The 27,354-nt window shown below is 39.5% G+C and overlaps 1 protein-coding gene across 1 annotated transcript; it reads left to right on the forward strand.

Annotated features, from left to right (window-relative positions):
• On the forward strand, positions 1-27,081 carry LOC139148277 (protein LSM14 homolog A-like). The gene is made up of 8 exons (XM_070719626.1): positions 1-241; positions 4,953-5,113; positions 18,064-18,226; positions 21,117-21,386; positions 21,909-22,073; positions 23,401-23,545; positions 24,018-24,327; positions 25,183-27,081. The coding sequence occupies exons 1-7, from the start codon at positions 121-123 to the stop codon at positions 24,295-24,297; spliced, it is 1,305 nt and encodes a 434-aa protein (XP_070575727.1). The 5' UTR covers positions 1-120; the 3' UTR covers positions 24,298-24,327; positions 25,183-27,081.
• The last annotated feature ends 273 nt before the right edge of the window (positions 27,082-27,354 follow it).

Consider the following 27,354-nt stretch of genomic DNA (forward strand, 5'->3'; position numbering starts at 1 on the left):
TAGGGGTGCATGAAGCCATATCCGCCATCATCTTCTGTTTGGAGAACGTAAACGCTTCAGATTCGGTTTGCCATCCGTTGTCATCCTGAAAAGTTGGCCCAGTAACGGCTCAGAATCAGGATGAGTGGGGGCACGCCGTATATAGGCAGCAAAATAAGCCTAATTTCGAAGGCTGAAATTCGTTATGAAGGGATTTTGTACACAATCGATACGAAGGAGTCCACTGTGGCTCTGGCTAAAGGTGAGCTTATACTACTAGCGTTGCAAAATAACAAAACAATTGCGTACTATACGTCGTTTTTAGCGGAAATTGCGGCCAAAATTGTTTCTGGTTCTGGTAATCCTTTTTGAGCTGCAGTGTTTAGATCGCAGAACAAATTCAAATTGCAAAATCCAACCACGTGAGGGATAATTTTGACGAATTCAAATGATGCATACCGTGTTTGTAAATTTCCAAAACACTGCAATTTATAGCTCTAGTAAATAAGGAGCAGTTTGTTTCCTGTACACGTAAATGTTTACTACCAATGTTAGTGTTCGCCTTCGTCATTTTATCCCTCTTGTGTGTGCAAAGACAATGTAAAGTTTGTAGTCTTCCAAAGAGTACAGTGGTGTTGCATTTCCTGGAGTTGTAGAAACATGATTTTTCATTCTGACTGTTCGAACGATGTAAATCTCCCTAGCTTTCACAGTACAGTAACCCTGTGCGATGTTTACTACGATTTCTAATTATGCTCATTGGAATAAGCAAGCCATAAGAGAGTTACAATTACGTTTGCATAATGTGCTAACACCTAACATTTGTGACTATTTTTCGCTTATACTTTGCTGGTCACGACAGCCTACAGCTAGTACAGGGGTACAGTCTTGACCACTCGGTGATGATGAATGATGAAGCAAGTTTTAGTCTATGGTGAGATGACATGCATCAGTTCAAGCGAATATGTAAACTATTATACTACGATGGTTATTATGTCAATGGCAGAGCTAACAAAAATGTACTCCCAACATCAATTTAGTGGAAACGACAGAAAACTCAGATTTCTAATTCACATTAACGTTCCCACAAAACTCTTTACCCTCAGCCTGGATATTTGTTACACAAACAAAGCGTCCCAAGAAAGAACAAGTGCAACTCCTGTGAAATTCTTTTAAAGATTGATTCAACACTGCATTTTGTTTTGATTGTTTGTAAATGTCATCACTACCAGGTAAAAACTTTTGGTAGACCGCCAACAACCGGTTTTACCATTGATTATTTTTGCACTATACTATAAAATTGACCTTTGCACCATTTTGCATTCCTGAAGACAAATCTAAATGTATAACAAGGCAATCAAATGCGCTAACTGTAAAGATGTACAGCAGACTGGTTATCCTTTACCCCTTTTCCTGCCAAGCGCCCTTGTCCGTTATCCTGCCAAGTCAGTAGAAAAACGCCCCATAATATGTGCCTGCAAAAGATTGGCTCTCCTGCATGTTATCCTGCCAGGCATTTTGGCAGAAATCGCCCATTTTCAGGGTTGTTTTAGCCGTACTTATACGTGTTAGACTTCGATAATTTCTACATGCCCGTAGACAGGGGAAGGAGCTCAAGGGTTACTGCAGAAAAAAATTGAGGTCACCGGCTTTGTTTGCCCCTGGGAGTGCGTCATTTTATTGCCGTTTCATGTTTATTTTTTCGGAAATAAACTCCTTCAGTATTACGCACGTCCGCTAGGCACAAACATCACCTCACTCGTCTGTTAGTCAGAGACCCTGAGGGTCGTGCTAGGGGTGCAGCAGCACCGGCAAACCTGTCCTGTTTCCCCAGGGTAGGGTCAATTGAATACGTACCTTCAACGACTAGGCAGTGTAGTGTAAAAACTACGTTTTTGCCGTTGTATTAACGACATGGCTGAGCCATTGAAGCACAGCTCCACGTAGTTTAGCCAGCTCAGTTGGGAGTTGGTTTACGAGTGTTACCGTCCATTACTGACTTAATCGAGTGGTCCTCAGTCAGGTACGGGTTTGTACCGACATGGCTTGGGCTGCAGCTAACCAGTGATAACCAGTCACTACACCCAAGTCTTCAGTCTCACTTTTGCGATGCATGGGTACAACGCAATATGCTTCCATTGTTCTAGCCATCGACGTGTCCACATGCCTGGCAGCCATATTGTACTGCTAGCTGGTTTGCATAACAAAAGCAGTCCCTGCTAAATGCAGGCGGTATCCCCGTAGCATATTGACCTTATGTCACCTTTTGAATTCTCTGTACGCAAACAGCGTACGTAGTTACCAATGCGTCGGCAAGAGGATACGTTTGCCTGCAAACCAGAGCCAATACTTCGGACGATGGAATAAATAAAAAATCCAAAGCTACGTCCATTGAATGGCATGGCCAAGGCGGTGAAGGACGTTGCCTGGCTTGAACTTGCAGAGCTGAAGCCCAGCTTAGTACGTCGGACACCAGTTTGTAATGGTATTTCCGAGTCGTTCATATCCGTTCCATCGGAGGAACAAGTCGAACCGTCCCGTCAAAAATACGTTCTCATTTTCAGTCACGCACAACTGAATAAGTGACTTTCGTCTCGCACCATCGGCATATCTGCCAAGTCGTTTGCAAGAGGTAGCCTTCTAGATTAGCATTGCCGAGTTGGTCAAGTTCGGCAGCAATCTCTATAGTGCCAGGCAGCCAAGTACGTCCAACTCCGCCAGAAAACGTCACCATGCTATCCTGCCAAGTCCGCTAAAAAGCGTTAAAAAAAACCCAGCCCCCCTCGGGTGTGGGGGACTGGCGGACAGGTTTCTGCACCTTTCCCTGTCTATCAACTCCCTGCGAACCCATTTCGAGGGGAAAAGGCGTTCCTTGTCAGAAAACCTTTCCTCGGATGACCCCTAAACGCACAGGGGATAGCAAAACGTAGTGCCGTCGACTTGGCAGGAAAGGGGGTACCCAAAAAGGGCCCGATTTCCACCGGGTTGGGAGAATAACGGTCACCAGTGCTTAGATTCTGGCTACACCGAATTTCAAGCGGATTTTCACCAACTTGGCAGGAAAAGGGTTAAATTATATAAAGGATATTACTGTGGAGTAGGCTTTATACACCTGTCAGCGAATGAGGAACACTGTCAGTGTAAACCTGAAATGTTTTGGTTGTGCCACAGTTTTGATTGCCATGTTCTTGAGCTGCCTGACAACTATTATACGCATGTGAAATCTGAATGATTCTCTGTCTTGGAAAAACTCCTGAACAATGACAAGATAACTATGTCTCTGATTTGGAACTGTATGCTTTCTTGAAGACCATGTAGGACAGATTTGTGAAAAGGAAAATATGCTTGATGTCAAATATGCTACTGTTTATAAAAAATGCATGATTACAGTATTTCTGTTTCAATGATCATGTTTTGATTGCAATTCACTAAAGGATAAAAGAAGTGGAGGTTTGAGAAAGCTTGTTAGCTTTCACCATTTATGTCAGGGAACAGTCCAAACGGGACAATCATTGTCACATTTTAGAACTGTCCCTCTCCCAGCCACAAAAACTTTCCAGTCAACCACACATTCCATTATTTGAACTCTCCTGATTCAGATACACTATAATGTAAATTTTCATACTTAAAAATTTGATACACAGTGGGTGTGCCCTATTTATCCCAGCATTTTTAGTCCATTATTTGGAAATGCTACTTTAGCTGTTGTTTAATAGGCATTCCCAGGTAAAGTGGTCATGCACACAAAGATAGTGACAATCTGGCTACCAGTAGGTCATGCTATTCCATTTCTTAGTTTCTGCCGTTTTGCCAAGTGCCAGTTTGGTGGTAAAGAGAGTGGTTTTGTTGGAAAGGTCGCTGCCAAAACTGTTTGTTTACAAGTCATATCAAAGTATTTAGAGAGACTTCAAAGGACTTTTTAGTCCACCTGTTGATAAGATGCTCAGTTCCAGTCATTACCAGAGCTTGCTTTTGTGTATGAAATCATTAAAATGATTTTAAAAAATCATAAATACAGCTGAGGACAATCTCCCCCAAGATGTAACTAGGTGTGTAGGTCAGGAAATAAGTGTAACTGTCAGTAGTACGGGATAACAGACAGCTCCCATACATTGGTGGTATTGCATTGTGTCCTTCGTATATGGTAATCTTCTTGTTGTGTTTGGTTTCAGCATTTACTAGGACTGCAGTTACAAAGGAATGCAAGGATAAAAGTCTAGTATAGAGATGTAAACCACCTCTGAAAGTAGTACACCCAGTATTCATGAATAATTGTGCTTTGATGACGTACAACAATTATCACAAACTCGTGTCAGGGCACCTTTTTCAGCATGCAGGATGTAGGATCTGGCAAACTTAACGCGAACTGCAAAGTTGCAGTAATTTTTGTGCCCATTCATATTTACCCTCTTTTCAAAGAACTTGAACAACAATTGCAACATATGCTGATCAAAATGAACCTAACAGTCATGAATAAATGCATTTTTAAAACTGATGGGCCAAGGAGCAATATCAAAAAAGAGACCCACAGGTCCTTCAGCTTTGTCTTAGGGTCCTACTTTCATTCTCTCAGTCTCACAATTTTGTCATTTATCTGCCTGACCATTAATAGCAAAATAAATGAGACCTCAGCAGTGGTTCGTCCAGGATGGCATCAACGGGGGGATTTCCCCCTTTTACCAGAAAATGTAGGTGGATTTCATAATCACTTCATGTGTTCTACATGTATCTCCAAGGTATGACTGGCACCATTTCATGGGGCTGGTCTCCCTTGACAAATCACGTCAACAGAGGGGTAATCCTCCATCCCCCTCTGTAGATGAAACATTGACCACAGGCAAAAAAATGGTGGTACAGGATCTTGTGGACCACTGGATCTGCTCACGCTTACTAGGACTTTAAGCTACAGCTAATCTCAGTTTTAGCATGTGGGTGATTCATTAAGTTATCAATTTTGTTTCCTTCAATTTCAGTCCGTTCATTTGGAACAGAGGACAGGCCGACAGACCGGCCTATGGCAGCAAGGGATGAAGTATATGAGTACATAATATTTCGTGGTCGTGATATCAAAGACCTGCATGTGTGTGAAGCACCAAAACCTCCACTGCCTCCTCAGGACCCTGCAATCATTCAGGTTGGTAATATTGTACTATTTTGTGTTTATGCTACAAAATGCTTTTTTGAAAATGTTTGTAACTAGTTAAATAATTTGGCCAAGTTTCCCTAAGGTGGTAATCTGCCTGTCAAAGAATGCCTATCATATAGAAAAATTGATGAAATTAATAATTAATAATGTAATGAAATATTTAGTGTCATCCTGGTATTCTTAAGTCATGTCATCATTCTGTCAGTCTGTGTCTGTCCATCCACCCATCCATCTGTACACCAAATTTGTAGAGCTCTTAACTCAAGAACAACGATACCAAATATGACCAGTTTTGGTATGAGGAATGTTTTGGTGATTATCTACAACTGAATGGAATTTGCAGAATTATGAAAAATTACAAGTATGGTTTTTCATAATTTCAAAAATTTCCATTTATTAAAGTTATTTCTATGATAATTGGTATATATATATATATATATATATATATATATATATATATATATATATTTTGGTTAGGACAATTCATAAATTCAAAATTTCCATTTATTAAAGTTATTTCTATGATAATTGGTATATATATATATATATATATATATATATATATATATATATATATATATATATATTGGTTAAGACAATTCGTTTGTTCAAATTAGCATAACATTTGCATATTTGTATTTTAAAGAATTTTAGGGACATATTATGTCAAAAGTTTCTCTTCAGGAATGACTAACTATACTTAGTCCGATAGGACTGGATTTTGATTTTAGCTAATTTTAGAATGTCCTGATTAACATACATGCAAATGATGAAGAGATTTTGAATATGTAAACATTTGGCCTAATTTTGTTCTTCTTCATCAAAACACATTTTTCAGATCTGCTTGGGTAATAGCTTTCAAACATATTAATAGGCTCCTAAGAGTGATTAAATTTTGATTTATGAAAATTAGGCCAAAGTAAGTAAATTCTTTGTTTTGCGTCCGCGCGCGCCTAGGTTTTTGGAGATTTTTCGGAAAAAAAACACAAACTTTCCTTTCAAAATTTCGCCGTTGGTGGCGCTATTTTGTCGCAAAAACAAGTCGTGGCTTTTAACTTTGCGACGAAATACTCCTTTACGGCAGTCAGATTTCACTAATGGACCATGCGGTGACGTAAAACAGTACTCTCTACACATTTACACCTGTCGATACTCTCAGCCTCACGCCGGGGCCTCACGTTCTCGCTGTCTGTTGTGGCTTTGCCTGTTGTGGCTTTGTCGTCACGATAAAAAATGGATGAAAGCAGGGAAATAATCGAAGTTAAAAAACAGGAGACATTTGCACGGCAACTTGAAGGCATGGTCATTGCGAGCAATCGGGACTTGAACAGAGAGAGATTCAGTCGGCCGATTGGACTTGAGTACCACGACTCGGAGAGTATGGCAGACGGAAAAATCGGAAAGTGTTGAGGCCTATCCTAGTTAATTGGTCTTTTAGGTTTGCCAAAAATTTGGTTAATTCGTCCATTTTAACTTGAAACAAAAAATAAACCAGTGATCAGTCCTGTAAACGAAAGGCCTTTACGTACATGTATTTTTTTGTTCAGTTTGGGCACGGTTATGGGAAAGTAGCTGCTCTTGAAGGAGGTCACACTTTCTGCATTAATGACATCGGCTGGTAATTTATTCCAGGTGTCCACAACTCTTGCTGAAAAAAGTACTTTCTTGTGTTAAGTCGAACGGTTATTTTATGAAGTTTGGGACAGTGTCCTCAAGTTCTTGAGTCGGCTGCTAACTCAAGTGAACGGTTACAGTGGTCATGGCGTTTGATAACTGTCTAGAGTTGAATCATGTCGCCGAGAATTCTTCTTTGTTCAATTATTATTAAACCTAGCTGTTTAAGTCTATTTTGATAATTGTAGTGTTGGATTTTAGGTATTATTTTTGTTGCCCTGCGTTGCACTTATTCTAAGATTTTTATGTCCTTTTGTAGCCATGGTGACCAAGCTTGTACTGCATGTTCGAGCTGTGGTGTCAAAAGTTGCTTGTAAAGATGAAGAATGACATTTTTTTTATTTGATCGACAATGATCGTTTGATGAGATCAACATTCTGTTTGCTTTTTTTGCAAACTTATCACATTTGCTTGAAGGTTTTAAGGTAGAATGAAGTAGATCATTTTCTTCAGTTGTACGTCCCAGTGAAATATTGTTCATTGAGTATTTATTGAAGGGGTTGTTGTAGCCAATATGCGTCCGCCAGTGTTCACTCATTTTTTGTAGCTTGTCCAAATCAGCTTGTAGAATTTCAGGATCACTACAATTTCGCGAGGGATGATATGTCTTGGTATTGTCAGTAAATTTTTGAGTTCAGAACTAATTTCATCGCCAGTATGATTGATGTAGATTAGAAAGAGTATTGGTCCAAGAACTGAACCCTTTGGGACACCACTTGTGACGTATTCTCCATTCAGATGATGCTCCATTTATGACCACTCGCTGTTTTGTATTTGTCAATCATGCTTTGACCCACTGTAGAATATTTCCATTTATGCCATGATACTTCATCTTTTCAATCAATCTGGGGTGTGGTACTTTGAAAGTGCAAGGAATATAGATGTGAAGCTTCCACCTAAATTTGGGTCTGATGAGTCTGTGTGTGGAGACTGACAATTGCGAAATGCTTTCTTTTATTTCATGGAAAGGAAAGGTGCTGGTTTTACGGATGGTCCCGAGGAAGCTACAGGGAATACTTTTGTCAATTATATCATCAATTTCTTCTTCTCTCTAATGCCCCATCTTTCTAAAATTAAATGCAGAGGCTACAAGTTACCATATCTGTTTGGTGTTTTCTTTGAAAAAAGACACCTTTCAGCAAAACGTACAAGAACTTGAGGACAAAAGACTGCTACTATAGTACAGTACAGTCCACGCAGAACCTGTCATTGTGCTCGCATTTTGCGAGCACAATGCCAGCACTCTAAGCGCATTATGCCAGCACAATTGGGTGTGAAGTGCCAGCATTTTACGAGCACTGTGCGAGCACTTTACGGGCACTGTGCCCGCACTGGACAAAATGTGCCCGCACGATGCGGGTATTGAACTCAAAAAATGTGTGCCCAGAGGTAGTTGTCGGTGACAACATTGCTACACTTGCCTAACTGAAATAGCGGCGGCTGGGAGTAACTGAATAATCTTGAGTCCTAAAACCAGCTCCAAACTCTCTTTGTCTGCCTAAGGCAACTCTAAAATCTATAAAAAAATCTTAGTCGTAGACAGGTCACAGTAAGATATTATCACATGCGTACAGTATGCGTACAGCTCTGAAGAAATCTACCTCAAACTCTGCTGGACCTCGACACTAGACCTCTCACGGATCGTGGTCTAAGGTTGGAACACGGACGTGTAGACCGTGGTTGGACGTGCTTTGTGAAAAATTGCAACAAGTGAACATTATTGTGGCCATTACAATAAATAAAGTTCATGATACGTATTAGTAATATCACAGGCACAGACCACATATGCCAGGGGAATTTTCTGAATGAATTCGTCATTTGCCGTATAGTAGACATCGTACATGAACTAAAGCATGATTGCGAAACCTGATACATAGAAGAACCAGATTGTAAACCATTTTATATTAGGGAGGGTGAAGAAAACAAGTTTTGAATTGTTTCCCGGTCAATTTGTTGTATTTGAAACAACGCATCCTTTTTACACAGGTAAGGAAACGAGAGCGCCCAGGAAATAACAACCAGCATCGAAATAAAATTTGTTTTTGAAATCAACAGCTTGTATTTTTGTCCTGAACTTTTTACGATTACACGAACGACTTTGCTCTGGATCCGACTGTCTATAGTAGACACTGCAGTTAGCAATATAGAGTCACTATCATACTGAAGTAAAGTCAGCGGTGATGGCGTAGGAAAATGCAAGTGTTTTCATTGGCTTACTGATTTTTCGTGCTAATTCTGCCGTGTTTGTCGCAAAAAAAATCGAACTGAAGTTTCGAAGGTAGCCGAATCGGCGAACCATTTTGCTGAGATGCCAAGTCCGAGTTTTGTAGAGGGACCGTGGTCCATGGATGTCACGTACAAAACTACATCCGCGGTCTGTCCGGTGCTTGTCCCTTTTCAAAAATATCTGAGCCATCACGCATGCACTGTGTTGAAAGAGGGTCAGTAGTACACTCTACGACTAAACCAGGCCCCGAGATGCCAGAATGTGAAACGAGAAAACCCAGTTCCAAAATGACCTAGAAGTCGCGAAAGTATCCAGACTGCAAACTGCATGCCCTGTCCGATTGGGCATTTCCAAGCAAATATGGCTACCGCTAAGCCCGAATGTAGTCATCGTGTAAAATACAATTCTAGGCTTCGGTGAATTAAAGCAGGCGGCTTTATCCGACCGGGAAATATGACGACAGAAGTTCTAAACATTTATACAGGTCCTGTATTGTATTACGATGTACCGTCCCTCCAGTTTAGTGTAGAAAGTTAAAAGCATAACATTTTTTTAAAAAAAAAGTTATATCGATGCGATACATACTATTAAATCTGAGACTCTTTCTGTCAGTTTTGGGCTGCTGGTCTTCACAGCAACTTGCGTCTATCGGCTTTAAAAAACGTTCAAAATTTTCGGGGTAGACTTGAGTCGATAGTGCACCCCTGCGTGAACGTCCTTGGACCAGAACTGCGACCTTTGTTTCGTGACGAGTCAAACATACATTGAAATGTAAATGTACCAAAATTTACAAATTGAAGTGACTTGACTGAAGTAATTTCGTGGTCAACATGTATTTGACGTTCAGAAGTGACAGACAAAAACGTGAATAATTCCATTTTGTCGAATTGAAAGCCCTCTGTGGGACCGTGGTCCGATAAAGTCCCATGGGAGCATAATGCTTCGAGGAATTCGCCTGCTATTCTTGGAAACTGCTGGTTTCCATAGCGACCATGCGACTATAGACCATTGACTGTTGACCGATGCGGTCTCGTTCAATAAAACATTTTACATGCCGAACTTTCACTTTGAACCAAAGATTCGAGTCATATAAAATGATGAAAATAGCAAAAAATACCTCAAAAGTTGTCATTGTCTGAGTAAAAACGCACCATACATTTTCCCATACATATCAAGGCTATATACTGTCAACGTAATTCAATTCTGCAAACTCAAAGACGACGAACATGTTCTTCAATAAATCGCATAACCCGTGGAGAATGTGTCATAAACAATACATTTCCAGAAGTTCTCCGAATGGTGAAAATTGGTGTCATACATGCATCTCCGCGTTAGCGCCCCGACCAAAACTTTTTATTGCAGTTTTAATCAGGTGTAATATTCAGACAATCGCCGGTTCAGATTTTTTAATTTTTAGGGGGTGGAAATAAAACATTATCTTTGGAATCCTTGTGTGAGTCTCATTTATTCCAAACTTTTACTCGTAATTCCTTCTTCAAATTTGGTGGCCCTTAAAAGGCCAACTTGTTATGTGGCACATTGACTTTATTTTGTTCTAGTTTTGAATAGTCAAATGCATTGTCGATATTTAAAACTGCGTCAAACAACGATTTAATCGCAAGTATTTTTAAATCGTACCGACTGTAACACGAACCTCGGAAAGTTCGAGAATTTTTGGTGCTGATGTATCCGTGGATCAAGGCTGATACCAGCATGCATTATCAAAAAACATCCAGTACGTTAGTGTTTCTACAAGTAGTGATACGTCTGCATTACTTCAACACTAAAATGTCGCGTTCTTTGACACGTTGATGCGAGAAGCGACATCGTTCTTTCGTTACGACTACCCATTGCACTGAAGTTATGACTGAAGTTGGCAGTGGGGAAAATGCCGCCAATGGTAAGAGTACCCATGTTTCAGCGTGGTTGAGTTCATCTAAACAATAACCCACTTGCAGATTCGAAACGTTAAGTTCGTGGATTTATGATTTCTTCAAAAATTACGGAATTATTTTTGTAAAAAAAAATATTTATTCCTTTAAAAGTGTTTCCGAACTTGATAGTATACACCAGCAATGTGATCGCAATTATTTAAACAATCATGCCGACGCGAATCTTTACTGTAAATTGTTGCATACTTCGATGACCTTTGTGACCCGTCGCCTGATCATGCTGATTAGTGCGTAGACGCTATTGAATAGGCCGAGGACAATGTCTGCTCTGGGTGGCGATTGCAACCCACGTCAAGTCTTCAAGGTCATCTGGACGACAGTGTAGCAAAATTTGACATGTTTCCCAGGCAACTCTTCCCGTTTCGGCCCCAAGCTTTTGTTCACAATGTCGTTCTTCTGGTACCTCAATGTATTATTCGATGTGGAGGGAATGTCGTCGCCCGAACGACTGTCTGTCACAAAATAAAACGACACTGAAGACCTGTGGTGACGTAATAGACTTCACTGTGATATAAATAATGTTCAGAGTCGGAGTACGATTTAGAACACACTGCACCGCGCGTATTTTACAGAGTTTGATTTGATCAACGTAAAACACGACATGAAAAAGACATATTTTTCTGCAGCAAATAGTTGGGGGCGGGAAACATTTGAAATTCGGTTCGTCAGGTGTCGACTCGAACGGAAAATACTATCAGAAACTGGCACAGTGTTTTAGTTTTCGTCACTAAAAAGTTAGGGTTGGAACAGTTTTTGAATATCGGACTTTTTGGCATGGTATTGTCTGACATTATCACAAAAAAGACGTGATATTTTTTCAAGATTTTTGGCCCCGATTTCGTTCGGAGTGCATGGGAACAATGGACAAATGGACCTTATCGGGTATTAGTTCATATGTAAAATATAAGCAGAAGCCGTATTTTTTGTAGTTTTTTTTTTCAGATGGTCGTTATGACCCAGGAAACAAATTTTAATGTTGGACTTTATCGTGAAGCACCGGTGGCGATGAAAAATTACGCGGCGTCACTGTAGTTTGTATGATTGCGTTGGCAGTATGATGATCATGACTTTCTCTACATCGACTACCATGTTGTCCATTTAATATTTTTCGTACGGAATATCCGAGGAACGTATCAAAACTTCATTGAGATTTCGCCCAAAACGAATATTTTGTTTTCATGTCTGTGGAGAAAATTCAAGTTATTACTTACGAACATGGTCAGTTTACTCCACTCACATTAATCATTTTATTTGTGCCACTAATAGTGATAGTTGGCTAGAAAAAATGCTGATAGAGACGTTCGGCTTGTGAAATCATTGAAATTTACGAGGACAGGTTTACGAAGCAGAACCTCAATCGCGATTTTTGTGCTTCTCAGTTCAATCGTCCCGTACATCGAAAGGAAAAACCAACCATATAAGAGTATGCGTCTTGTAGAATTTTGGTCTTTCCAGGCGTCACACAAAACAACCTCACCTGCATGTACATACCGGTAATATCATTGTGATAGAGGGACCGCGATTACTGTATATCGAGAAAGTATGACGCGCTACAGGGGAGTAAGCAACGAAACGTAATTTCTGACCTCCTTTCATTTAATTGTATGGCATAAACATGATAATGTGAACCGAAAATGAGAGTCACGATTACGATTAGGCATGAAAAAGAGGAAGAAAGCCGTGAAACTGTCACAGAAGTTCAGCATTTTTAGTTCTAAATCGTCTTTTTTGACAATTGAAAAAAAGAATATGAGCTCGTATAGACTAGAGTGATTCAAGTTCACAGGCATTCACTTCTGCCATGATAAATCGTCTTCCTGTTATAAAGTACACATTTTGAAAAATAGAAAACAGATCAAGAATTTTTATTGTTGTGTTGACTTGTCTTCTACGATGCGTTACGGTTATGGCAACAACTTACATGTACCTATCGTCACCATCACAGCCTCACTCAGTTTCTTCAACACCACGTCTCGCGACCAGTGATGTCATCTTTATTTGAGAAATTCGATAATTTTCGATCGGACTCGATCTTCACAGCGCACCAAGTCAGAGTAACAATTTCACAGTAACAGATCATGCATTGTACCGTGGAGGTAGTAGAGACACTTTACCCCGCCTAAATCGTACTAGTATTTGTAAATGACACTAAACGTCGCAACTCCCACCCAATCAGCAATGGGTCAAAGTTCGGCTGAGCCGATGACAAAACCCAGCACTACAGTAGCCACTTGTACGTCCACTTGTTGCAATTTTTGTCCACAAGAATGAAACTCTTACAACTTACATTCTCATGCAACAGCGTTCAACTCAGCCATACATTCAAGGTCAAGGTGTGAATGTGCCTCACATTGCAACAATGCCCGCACAGTGACATGCGCGAATCGTGCCCGCACACTGCGGGCACACTGCACTTTATCTGCCCGCATACTGCTGGCAATGATGCTCGTTTCGTGCGCGCACAATGCACTTTTTATGCGGGCATTGTTCCCGCACCAGTGACGGGTTCTGCGTGGACTGTACTGTATATACTGTTATAGTGTACCCATTCCTCAAACTGTCAAGGCTGTCAAGTTGCTGTGCAATGGTATTGACATGTGGACACTTTGAATGCACAAGAAAGAAATCTAAAACTAATAAGAGAAAAGCAAACGTCAAAGAATGACTGTTTATTTTTATCCATTTGTTATGAAAATGCATACAGTGATCATACAGTGTGTCACACTGTGACAGGAGTATATGTGGTTTGAGAAAATTTGTCCAATAAAGGCAAACAGATTTTGTGTTAAATTTTCTGTGTGTGTGTTTTTTACCCGCTTACCCGCGTACCTTTTAGGATTTTGAGTGGACGCAAAACAAAGAATTTACTTACTTTGGCCTTATTGTGACATTCGCATGTGCACACTTTTAGAGCAGTTTTCTCTTTCTTTTGTCAGATCATCAAATTTTTTGTAAAATGCTAGTCCAACAGCTTTCAAAATTTGTTTGCAAGTTATTAGGCATGTCGGCTTTGTGTATTGTGCAAATGGTGAACTTTCACATGTCTTATTTTTTTGTGAAAAAGGTCAAGATCTACCTATTTCAGTTGTTTTCATATTTGGTTTTTGAGGTGCCATGGACTGGTTAAGAACCAGAAAAAATATTCCTCCGTTACATTGTAATCTCACCATCACAACCGTATGGCACGGGGGCTATGAAAGTCTAACTTTGATTTTACTATAGGAGAACATAATTATGCTGTGTGTGGACTGGTTGCCTATGTAGTGTTGATGATGCAGTAGAGATTGATATTGTGAAAGTTCTCATCCATAATAGAAGTTTAGTGCTTTGCAGATTTGAAGGTCTGTGTCGGGTATCAGATTGTCAATTTCAATGGAAAACAAAAGGCTATAAGGCCTCCATAATCCTCCTACAGACTAGAACAAACTTATCCCAGCCTTTAAACAATGACATCTTCATACCAGTGAGCAAACAGTGGGGAATGTTCTCCTTCTGGTCAGTAATTCCGGTGTCAATGATCTGTAGACAAAGCTTTCTTAGTCCCCACGGACACCGTCCGGGGGGACTTATAGGTTTGGTCATGTCCGTGCGTGTGTGCGTGCGTGCGTGCGTCCGTCCGTCCGTCCGTCCGTCCGTCCGTCCGTCCGTCCGTTCACGCAGATATCTCAGAGATGCCTGAAGCGATTTCATTCAAACTTAGTACAAGGATTACTTCATATGTCATACAGATGCACGTCGATTTGTTTTGTGATACGATCCAATATGGCTGCCAGGCGGCCATTTTATTATGATTTTTTCATGTACAGAGCCATAATTCAGGCATGTTTCAACTGATTTATTCAAAGTTGGTACAAGGACATTGACTAGTGTCATAGATATGCACGTCGATTCTTTTTGTGATACGATCCAATATGGCCGCCGTGCGGCCATTTTGTTACGATTTTTTCATGTACAGAGCCATAACTCAGGCATATCTCAATCAATTTCATTCAAAATTGGTACAAGGACATTGACCTATGTCATACATATGCACATCAATTGGTTTTGTGATACAATCCAATATGGCCGCCAGGCGGCCATTTTATTACGATTTTTTCATGTACAGAGCCATAACTCAGGCATGTTTCTACAGATTTTATTCAAAGTTGGTACAAGGATATTGACCAATGTCATAGCTATGCACATCAATTTGTTTTGTGATACAATCCAATATGGCTGCCAGGCGGCCATTTTGTTACGATTGTTTCATGTACAGAGCCATAACTCAGCATATCTCAACCAATTTCATTCAAAATTGGTACAAGGACATTGACCTATGTCATACATATGCACATTGATTTGTTTTGTGATACGATCCAATATGGCCGCCAGGCGGCCATTTTATTACGATTTTTTCATGTACAGAGCCATAACTCAGGCATGTTTCTACAGATTTTATTCAAAGTTGGTACAAGGACATTGACCAATGTCATAGCTATGCACATCAATTTGTTTTGTGATACAATCCAATATGGCTGCCAGGCGGCCATTTTGTTACGATTGTTTCATGTACAGAGCCATAACTCAGGCATATCTCAACCAATTTCATTCAAAATTGGTACAAGGACATTGACCTATGTCATACATATGCACATTGATTTGTTTTGTGATACGATCCAATATGGCCGCCAGCAGGCGGCCATTTTATTACGATTTTTTCATGTACAGAGTCATAACTCAGGCATGTTTCTACAGATTTTATTCAAAGTTGGTACAAGGACATTGACCAATGTCATAGCTATACACATCAATTTGTTTTGTGATACGATCCAATATGGCCGCCATGCGGCCATTTTGTTACGATTTTTTCATGTACAGAGCCATAACTCAGGCATATCTCAACCAATTTTATTCAAACTTGGTACAAGGACATTGACCTATGTCATACATATGCACATTGATTTGTTTTGTGATTCGATCCAATATGGCCACCATGTGGCCATTTTATTACGATTTTTTCATCTCCTGAACTACAACTCAGACATGTATCAAGCGAATTTATTCAACAGTATTTTTATCACAGACCTAATGAAGAGGACTCTATCCTCTCTGAGGACCTGTAATCAAAGCACCCATTAACAAGTGGGGACTGTGTCATCAACGATGACTTGTTGAGACTACTCTGTGAGCATGATGAATTGTCACTTTTTGATCATATTTACTGTTATCTCATTTAGAAAAGTTAAAGCTTGCTGTATATCAACATAATCTGAATTTATATCCATGCAACTGTGGTTCATCAACATATTTCCACTTCAATAGTTTGTTGACAAACAAATACTTATAAATCAACTTTTTACCTTCTAACTTTTGTCAATTGCCTTTGTTCAACCTTATTTCGGCCAATATTGTTAGTGTGTGGATTTGTGTCCACATGTATGGAAATGTGATCGAAGGGGCTTTAAGCTCTGCAGTGCATGAGTTAATACGTGCGTTATTTATGTCATGGATTTGTAAATGTCTTATCACACTGAAATCTTCATGAATGCCAACCATTGCCAAAGGCACCACAAAGATATTTAAGTTGGCATAAGATAGATGACATCAGATCCTGTGTTAGCGCTGGGTTTGGAAAGCTGCTAGCCACTGTGGCGAATAGTCTCAAATTTTATTAGCCACAGACAAATTTTATTAGCCACACAATTTACGAAAACAAAGCTTTCTATAATGCTATAATCTCCAATGTCGGTTGCATGCACAAGAATAAACTATCAACACATCAACCTTGTATCCAATTGTCTTCATTTTAACACTGGAAATTGCTTGATTCTGGACCCTGATGTAGCCTGCATACGATGCTGTGTGTTCCGCTACAGCTAATCGCCCCGCTCACCACAAAGCGAGTGAGCGGGGCGATTAGCTGTAGCGGAACACGCAGCATCGTACGCAGGGACAGGAAATCTCGTTAAGTACTAGTATGAGTATCATTGTAAATTAGCAAACATCTTTGATATCAGAAAATTCCGTAGAGTTCACCTGCACAAGACGTACGCGCTATGATTTCCTGACAGAAATGAAATGTTGTCCAATTCACCTTTTTACCTGAAGCTGTCACAAAAATTTCCGTAAACCACATAAATAACTGTATTACAGAAAATCGGTAATTAAATGCGAGGATACAACGAGCTTGAATAGTCCTCGCCTAGAGAAATTAATTGTTTCTTAAAACTTAGACGAATTTCGTATGTTTCTGAAAAAACATACGGCAAAATCAACCAAAAAATCACAACTGAGCATGGATACGTGGAACGTCGAGAACGGAACGGAACGTCGAGACCGCGATGCAAATCGACAACAACACGGAATGCGTCGCTGGGATGGCGATTTTAATTAACATCAATAGGGGACCATGAGGACCGCGATGCAAATCGACCACCATTAAAATAAGACCTCGATTAAAATGCGCAACACGGAACGTCTAGACCACGATGCAAATAAATTTCAACACCAAACTTTCTGACCACGATTAAATGCGTGTGTCTGCTGTAGCAAAAGTTTCATTTCTCGCGAGTGTTCGCTTTGCTTGCTGTACACTAGACAAAATGACGTCAAATTTATCGCGAGACAGGGCTCGATTGCGTCTGCCTGCATTTTCAATTCTCGCGATAGTCATTTATGTGCATGCTGTACACTATACAAATTGAAGTCAAATCTCTCGTGAGACTTGGCTCGATTGCAATTGCGTACGTCGGAGAGAACAATACGGAAGTGGATATAGTTTTTTCGCGAATCGCCGAAAGAGAAGCGCAGATCAACAAAGACTAAAAACCCCAACGTTTTTGCTTATTTTGCGGAATTTTTTCAACAAAAATCACTTTCGCCACTGTGGCGAATTAGGATCGATTTTTCTTCGCCACTGCTGATTTCAATTCGCATTTGCGAACGTGGCGAATGGGCAGCGCGAACACAGAGATCAAATGAAGCTTGTAGGAGACAATTTTGGATCTCTTTGTCTTGGTGTTTCCGCTCACATTCAACAAAATTTCAAACTGCAAACTGTGATCCTTTCAGGTGAATGACAAATCTTTTGTTTTTCTTTGTCACAGCAATCCGGCCCAGTGACCACGGTAGGATCATTCCAACCACCAAGTACTACAAGCTATGGTCAGGCACCTGGCTATGGACCATTCAGTGGGCTACCACCTTACCATTATGCACCAGGCATGATGCCTAACCAACCAATGCCACAGCAAATGCCTCCAGGTGCAGGTCTGTATAAATTTTATCTTGTGAATTGCAGCAAATAGTTACTGCAGCATTTCAAGTTCTTTTGTGAATGAAAATTTGTCTTATCTCGTATCATATTCCGATGTGCTAATTATTAAAATGTCATCTTATTTTTGAAACATTTGTACTGTGTAGTTTTTGATGTAACTTCAAAGAATGAGTGTCAAAATACTTTGATCGTTGGCGTTGACTTCTGTACTTTGAATTCAACCATTTGTCTGTCAGCAGTTGTTTCCATCAGCAAGGGTAGACCTCTACAGACAGATATAGGAATGAAGGGTTAGCCCAGGGCGAAATGGACCGGGATCCGGATTAATGCCAAGTTTGGGTGGGCGTTTTTGGGCATGGCTCTGCATAATGAGTCTGTTGGTAACGGTTGCTATCGTTCGCATTACGTGGGTAATCTGTTTGCTCTCAACTCACGCTCTGACTATAAGCTTAGGTACAGCCTTCGCAATACGCGAAAAAAAAAAGAAAGAAGGAAAAATATCAATTTCATAAAAACAGGAGCGTGCTGAGTTGATCTACAGAAGTTTTTGCTGAGTTGATTTACTGAAGTTTCGGGGTCATGTCATCGTTTGGGAATGATTCGGCTACTGACCGCCATATCGACAATACATACGGAAATGGCGCTGTACGTAGTGGAAATAATCATCAAGAAAATAAGAAACATAAACATTAAAAATAATCCGAAGCTGGCAATTTCGTTTGTTGAAATCATGAATTACGGATCTAAACATTGATTGAGAAACACGGTCAGGAAAATGGTAGGAAGTAGGTGAACGACGCGACGTCATGACCGATCGCTAAAATAAAAAATAAGTTCACTACATCACGGAAGGATCGAGATTTCCATGAATCTCGCGTACCACGATATCTGTGAGCGATCGAGGTCGGCTGATCAGTTGCTTTGAGGGTAACCCCGGACAACTCATCAAGAGTTATGTTTATTTTTGGAGATGAACCACGGAGTGTGTTCATAGATATCTTCGTTATTGAAGAAATTAAAGTCCAACCTTTGTTGAAATCTTACGATGTAGTGCCAACTCAATGAGCCAATCTCGGACACACGTATCAATAGGCCTAAGCCTTTCAAAGAAGATCGGGTGATGACGCGTCGATGCTCACTTGCTCACCTTGAACTGACATTGACGATTCAAATACTGTTTTGATGTCTTTACAAGCTTTGCTCATAACAGAAGTCCAAATGTTACTGGGGCAACCGTTATGTCAAAACCTTACCAACCCTCCGAAGACGACATGTCATTGCCATGAACACGTGTAGCCAACATATACACAAACCATACGGCCGTTTTCAGGGCTAGCATTTATATCAAAAGCGACTGTAGCGTATTGGTACTTTCGGCCGTAGATTTGGGGGGCTGTTTAACCCTTTTCCTGCCAAGTCCATATTTCACCATCAGGTCAAGATGGTTAAAATTAATGAAACACAACATATTCCATATGGTGTATTTTAACATAATACTATACATTTGAAGGCTGTTGAAAACATAAATACTGTAAACTTGATTTTTTTGGACTAAAGATGCTATAACATACCGAGCCAAGCGGGTGAAAATACGTCATGTTTTGGCTCAATACCGCTTTTTACTGACTTGGCTGATGGGGAAGTAATAGTCTTAATACTGTCTGGCAGGAAAAGGGTTAAAAAGTGGCTCTCTTTGACTGACTGTAATCAAATTGATCATGAAGGCTACCGCCATGCTTTAATATTTAGTTGTTTTCGATATCATTGTAAACTATGGACTCTGCCTGCAGTTCTGTAAAATACATTGTACGCACTTTTCGCAAGGATACATCGTACCGGTACTGACTCATCTCTTGCTGAGTCACGACCAAAAATGGCTCACTTTCGCGATGTCTTTGCATCATCAACGCTTTTAGTAAAATAGTTTATGACAACCACGAAGTTTTCATCCTGCGTGCACGCCAATGTACATGTAACTCTAAGCGTACACATGGTTTGTTTGCATCGTAATTATTCTCGTATGCACAGCAAATGTTTGACCAGTTTACACCTCTTCGCGTCACTGAATGATTGACAATTGTTTGAATCGCGGAACGACTGTTCCCTAGGGGCCATTTCCTTTGTTACGAAAGCGATTTTTCCCCTAATCGTCGTAATTTTAAAATGCTTTGTGAAACTTTGCGGATACCTGTATGGCCTACGTGTTTATGAAACAGTCTATGTTTATGGTATGCCAATAATGTTTGTTTGAGAATCGCTTCGGCTGATTTTCACGGAGCGGTCTACCTTGCTGTTGCCAGTTGTCACTCAAGCGCCATTATGAATTTTTGATGAGTTAGGGGTCTTTTATACCCCGCACCGGGGTTTAAGGATTAAAGGGACAGGAGTTGCAACTTTAGATGATTTTTTTCACTATTTTTGTTTTTCATGTCAATTACAGTTTCTTCTTCCACTCCCCAAAGCATATAGAGATGCACAACTCAGCTTGTCAACTCAGATTTTACACACAAAGACACAATTTTGGAAAGCTATATAGTGGGTATATCAACATGCTTTGAAAGTAGAGCAGGAACTTACAATTGACATATAAACAACAATAGTGAAAAAAATCAAAGGGAAATTACAGCATTACACTCTGCTATGTCTGATTGTAATTAAAAAAAAATAAAATAGTAGACTAGCACAGAAGAATTGTGTTTAAGAATGCTGCCTTCTGAAGTCAAGGTAACTTGTCAACTTTGTATCAAGAGTTTTTCCTGCAAAATTTTGTCTGGTTTCAGCAATACTACCTATAGTTTAACCAATGAAAGGTAATGATTATGTGTGTTCTGGAATAAGCTTGATAGCTGGAGCTTACATTAGTACTGTGTCAAACTTTCACAGGACGAGCCACACCTCCCGCAGCTGCAGCGAGAAAGTCTCCCACAATGGAACAGGGGGTACAGGCCACGGAGTCTCCCAAACCAGAAGCAGAACAGGAGTCCAGAACACGGAGAAGTTCTAAAGACGATAGACCCCCTAGCAGAGGCTCCAACAAAGAGCGGAGAGACAGTAGAGATAAGGACAAGAGAAGGGATCATCAGAAAGACAACAGAGATTACAGGGATGGTCAAAGAGAGCATCGGGATTCCCAAAGAGATAATCAAAGACAAGGTATTCTTAGTCTGCTAGCTTAGTTCATGTCAAGAATGTACTGAGCAAAATCTTTGATATTTTTCCATCCTTTATTTGTCCAAATGAAAAATTCTGTTGGGAACAGATGTTCATGAGCATGTATTTGCCAATAAACTGGAGAGAGGAAACATTGACTGTCTTGAAGAAACTGTTTAGCACCTCTGACTAGAAGGTTTACAAAATAATTTAGCAGTGCAGAGTTTTAATTTCAAACCTTCACTGTTGAACAGTTTTCTGAAAAATCACAAGAAGCATGCCTTCAATACCTTTTTCTCACTGCCCTCAATTCCAGAATCAGTTTGTTGATGGAGCTATTCCTCATCAAGTGGTAAACTTATTATGTGTTACACTGCCTCCAAAATCTGTCACCATTACTTTGATGTATATAAATTGTTTGAAATTGGAAGATTGTTCCAAAACCAACAAAGTGAGAGCCTGAAGGTGTGTCTGTTCACATTTGTAGTTCTCTAGTGTACAATTACTCTCATTTTCTATCCTCAGGTGGAGGTAAAAGAGGTGGTCGCGGAAGGTCAAATAATCGTACTGGTCAGATAAAGTCAAGGTCAGATCCAATCAAATTTGAACAAGACTTTGATTTTGAAAGCTCAAATGCGAAATTTAACAAAGAAGCCATTGAAGATGAATTTCAACAGAAGCTGAAAATAAGTAAGTGGTTATTGGTCATGATGGTAAAGATATTCATACAAGCAGCAATACTTTGTTCAGTACAGAGAGTAGCAGCAAAGGGGTTACCTAGATTTTGGAACAGAAAATATTTATGACATGTTGGTTTATGTGATAACATGCTAATTAGCTTTTGAAGAAACAAAGTTCTATACATTTATATCTTTATTTGCATATTAGCTAAGACCAGGTGGAAGGGGATGCAGCATATGTGTTCTCAAGCATGAGAGAGGTGATCTCTAAATGCAGGCATATTTCTGGAATAAGACTGCCATCAACCATGGATTACTGTGTTATACAGTTTCATGCATGCCAATATGACAGTGTGTAGTGTATTTTGAAGGAAGAATGCTAATCAAAATTTAATAGTGCTGACAGAAAATAAGAAAGAATTTTGTGTTTTAATTCTGTTTATGCCAAGTCCATCTTGTCACCGTCAGGTCAAGCTGGTTGAAACTCTCTTAGGAAAACCCTGACCTGCTAAGGTACCGTCGATAATAAAAGCTGACGCACGACAAACGTAATTCTTTCGTTTAGTGGGGAGGGGTAAAAGCTCATTTCGTTTTGTATGCGTCAAATCGCATAAGAATTTCCTATTGTTTTCGAAGTGCGACTTTGCAGCGAGAACGCATAACTACCTGCGTGTTCATCGAGAACAGAATGACCACAAAATATGGAGATAGAAAGACAACGAAAAGACATGAATGTGAAATAAAAACTTGTACGCTTTTTCAACTTGAAACATGTATGTGAAACATTTTCCTACGTGCGAAATACATTAAAATGTTCTGCCTTAAAAAGTGAAATGCGTAAAGTGGAGGTTTATTAGTTAATAAGCCCTTCCGGTATTTTTTCATGGGCGTGCGGATCGGAGAGGTGTGTGTGGGTTTGTCAGAAATGGTATCATAATACGAAATTGATTTCGCATAAGAACTTTCGTTTTGAGGGGGGGACGGAGGGGGTTTCAAGTGAAACGAAAGAATTACGTTTCTTGTGCGTCAGCTTTTATTATCGATAGCCCCTAACTATTGTAAGATTTTCAGTGACACTGTCTTGCAGACAAATACAAAAGTGCTTGGCTTTCCACTAATGCGACCTCATAGTGATAGCTATGTCTCAGCAATTGTATCAAAATGGTCTTGTACCTTTATTATTATGTTGAATGGCTTGACCTAAAGGGTTATCGGTAAAAATGAGACAATACTATCATCTACACTTTCCGTATTCACCATTGGTAAAACACATAAAACAATCAGTTTTCAGTTTAAAAACATCAAGATTTTAAACTGACCATGTACATTATTTACAGGTGATAAAGTTGTTAATGGTGAAGACAATACGGCAACAACAGAAGAGACTCAGGAAGACGAAGAAGAGGTTACATACTACGATAAGACAAAATCATTCTTTGACATGATATCTTGTGAATCTGTGGAGAGAGAGAAGAATAAAGGGTAAGCTTGACTGATGTATGAAAAAATAGAATAAATGCAGAGGCACAGACTTATCTGTATTTGCAGATACACACACACACAAGGACAGGCTTTGTATCTGCTTCCACATCTGGCTCAAATCTGTGTTTATTGTTATATGAACTTAGGTTTTAGAGTGAACTGGAGTTTTGAGGTGGTAAAGCAAAGATAAATGTTTTATCTTATGTCTGATCCTTTTTTGATCCATACTTGTGAAAGACTAAGTAAAGATAACACTGTAATTACACACAGGAAACTAAGCTATTTGCGGAAAGTGCTGTGTGGAATGTTGGCAGAATCATTCTTAAAAAAGCATTTTCAAGAGTTACTGATTTCTCGTCCAGTTGTCTTGCCAGTCTTGATCTGATCTGAACAGGATTTGGAAATCAATAGAAACCGTACTGTGAGTAAAATGCCTACATTTATTCCATATAATGATTTGATTGTTTTCCAGAAGTGCCAAAGGACGAACATCATGGAAAGAAGAGAGAGTTCTTAACGCTGAAACTTTTGGTGTGTCTGCTGATGGACGCAAGGGGAGAGGTCGCGGTTACCGTGGATACCGAGGTGGTGGACGAGGAGGCTACTATCATAACTACTATGGAGGCTATGGCAGTAACTACAGAGGAGGCAGTGGTTACAGAGGTTACAGAGGGAATCAAAGATGGGGATACAGAGGAGGAAGACAGGACAGTGGGAATCGCAGAAACACTGCGGAAAATGATGCAGTATAGCACAGATCATAGGAATCGTAAAAACCCAAAGTAAGTTCAAACCCAGGCATTTTGCAAGAACACTCTGGCAACAACATTGACTCTGCATTTGCTGTTCTCAACTACATACCTAAATGTTGGGCAAACATTTTCTCATTACAAAATTATGAACAAATTATGAAAATTACTGTCAAAGTACCAGGATGTAAGGTCATTTAGAGGTGGTGAGAGTACCTTTCTGTGTTATCTACCTAGTGACAGTCTTTCTGCACAAAATTTAACTTGCCTTTCACCCTTTTCCTGCTAGACAGTATCACTTTCCCACCAGCCAAGTGAGTAAAAAGCGGTATTGAGCCAAAACATGGCATGGCATGGAAAATACAAAAAAAAGTATTTCCTGGACATATACATCGTGATCATAACAGAAATTAACAAGCATGATGCCATTTACTTGAATGCACAACACACAGTGGCTAACATTTTGTTGTTGTAATCGTTATTTCCTCTGTCGATTAGTTTTTGATAATGGCGGGAAATGTAAAATGACGTTAAAACCTTTGAATTTACATGCCACCCTCGACACTCATGGCAGCATTATACACTTTTTCAGTCTCTAATGGGTCTTATTCGAAGGAAACTCTTGGAAAACGAAGGATATTTTGAGATCAGTTTAGTAAACATATGCAGCTATTGGGGCTTTAAAATACACGATATGGAATATGTTGTGTTTCATTAATTTTAACCATCTTGACCTGATGGTGAAATATGGACTTGGCAGGAAAAGGGTTAACGATGGGCACTTTTACAATGTAATAAGATACAAAAGTGCCACAAGTCGTACATTTTGCCTTTTGCTTTTTGAAAGTCTTCTTACTACGTGTAATTTTTTTCTTGTTTTCTTTACAGATGAATCACTTCAGGGAATTGTCCCCATCCCCTTCCTTCACAGATCCAGAAATAGCAGATCTTTTTCTAACGGGACTCATGGCGTTATGGCCATGCATTGACTCTGCACTGCTGCCAGTTTTTCACTCTTTATGTTTGGAATTGAAAACAAAGTGAACAGGAATGGTACATTCACAAAGAAAAAAGAAAACAAAAAAAATCCTGAAAAAATGGAAACAAAAAAATGTTAACTTAAAAATTTTGTGTATAGCAATCAAGCTACTTATAAAATGTATTTTTGTTCCTGTTTATAAACTATTGGATAAAGAGATAAATATTGTATAAAGAGCCTAAAATAGGGATTTCTATTGCTACTCAGTTTGACAGTGGATAGAACCAGTTAAATAGAAATATTGGTTCTGATCAGGGCTTACCAAGGGACTAGAGAAGAATTTGTGTTGATAGCTTTCCGTTTCATGATGCGCTTGTATTTAACTCTGAAAAAAGAGACTTTCACAAGAAGGAAGCGACTTTAAACTACTATGACCACAGTGATGCCGTTCATTTGCAGATTACCAAACCTTGCGAGTAAATGTTTTTGTGATATGATAGACTTTCCTAGGGAGAATGCTTGGCGGCATTGGTCGCTGATGTCCAACAAAGCTGTGTGTGTGTGTGCGCGTGTTTTACTGTACCCGAGAGTAGACATGTGAAGTCATCCAGGACTTTACAATCAGGCAAAACACTTTTCTCATGCTGTTTATTGTTAAGTGCCTTCTGCTTCCATGTGATTTAACACTAACAGCAACATTTGGCAAAAAAAACCTAGCTTTAATTGCTTTCAGGTATTTTTCAGAATATTTAAAGGCAATTTGTCCTCACAATAGTATGATAGTTTCAGAGATTTGATCTATGTACCATACCAAATGCAAAGCTGATGTTCTGGTTACACAGTTCACATGTGAACATTTTCACTGGGTTAAAAACTGAAACAAAATGGTGGTCCAATAACATTACATACATCATATATGTATGTGATCCGAATGCAAACCCCAGATATCAGGTAAAAAGTCCAGTGCTGAAGAGCTATCAATCGTTAACCATTTGAACCCGGCTCAGAAAAAAATGTCCGAATGATGTCATAGGTCACCAGGAGGTCAGGGTTCAAAGGGTTAAATTACTTGTTCTGCCAATTATATAAAACCACTAGATTTTTTTATTCACATTATTTACTATATAAAAATGTGACAGTTTAACTGCAGATCCTGTCAACTCACATTTTGTAGCAGTGCATCTTTTTGAAAGTAACTATTGCAAGTTCATTTTTTTCCTTCATACAGTATTTGATGGTACTCCATATCCAATGAAACTGCTCCTGGTAGTTCACAAGTATATTTTATAAAAACACAGAGACAGTTAAGCAATTTCTTCATTCAAGTGATTGTACGTCTCCACCGGAAAGTTTTTCCACAATGACCGGACAATTGTGTTTATGAAAGTCAGGAACGTGTGGGCAGAAATGATTTTGTGTTCTAACTTCAAGGACATTGGTTCCTGAGGGAAGTAGGTAATTAAAACTGAGGGCCCTTTAATTTCACTAGGTAATAGAGGGCGTGTTTAAAGGTACTGTTTTGCTGAAATATGTCTTTGACTTTTTGGTCAAAATATATCATGTCATTCAGAGATGAATGAAAATAACAGCTCTTGGAAATATTTGAATGTCTTCTTTCAAGATTTCCATATTTAAGATCCAGAGAAGTGACTATTGTGAAATTAAGCTTTGGTTTCATCTGATAATTATCTAATTTAAGCCTGGAGGAATTACATCCACCGAGAATCAGTTTTAAGTATCTACTTACTGTCCCTTGACTGTTTCACAAATAAACATGACCGAACAGGTTAAAGGTCTTTAACTGCAAACTTTGTGTTCCCTTTTCATTCTTGACTTTTGGTTTTGAAGAATGGATGTCTGTGGCTTATGTTTTTGAGAGCAAATGACACAAGCGGTACGGGCAATACACATGTACATTAGCGAGTGCATATATGAAATATAAATTTTACTATAACCCAAACGGGATTCGAACCCCCGCACACTCACGGCAACATCGCCTAGCTGATAGGCCTCACACAAAACCAGTCGGCCACTGCTTCCAACCCAAAAGAGTTGGTCACAGTAACCGACTTAGATGTTGC

The sequence above is a fragment of the Ptychodera flava genome, chromosome 13 (assembly GCF_041260155.1).
Source record: "Ptychodera flava strain L36383 chromosome 13, AS_Pfla_20210202, whole genome shotgun sequence".
NCBI classification, from domain to species: domain Eukaryota; kingdom Metazoa; phylum Hemichordata; class Enteropneusta; family Ptychoderidae; genus Ptychodera; species Ptychodera flava.

Bases quoted from the DNA above. Each gene is read 5' to 3' on its own strand.
- LOC139148277 (XM_070719626.1), top strand. From the start codon at position 121: ATGAGTGGGGGCACGCCGTATATAGGCAGCAAAATAAGCCTAATTTCG. The intron at 18,227-21,116 runs GTCTGTATAAAT...AAACTTTCACAG, and splicing joins GCAAATGCCTCCAGGTGCAG to GACGAGCCACACCTCCCGCA. The intron at 23,546-24,017 runs GTAAGCTTGACT...ATTGTTTTCCAG, and splicing joins GAGAGAGAGAAGAATAAAGG to AAGTGCCAAAGGACGAACAT.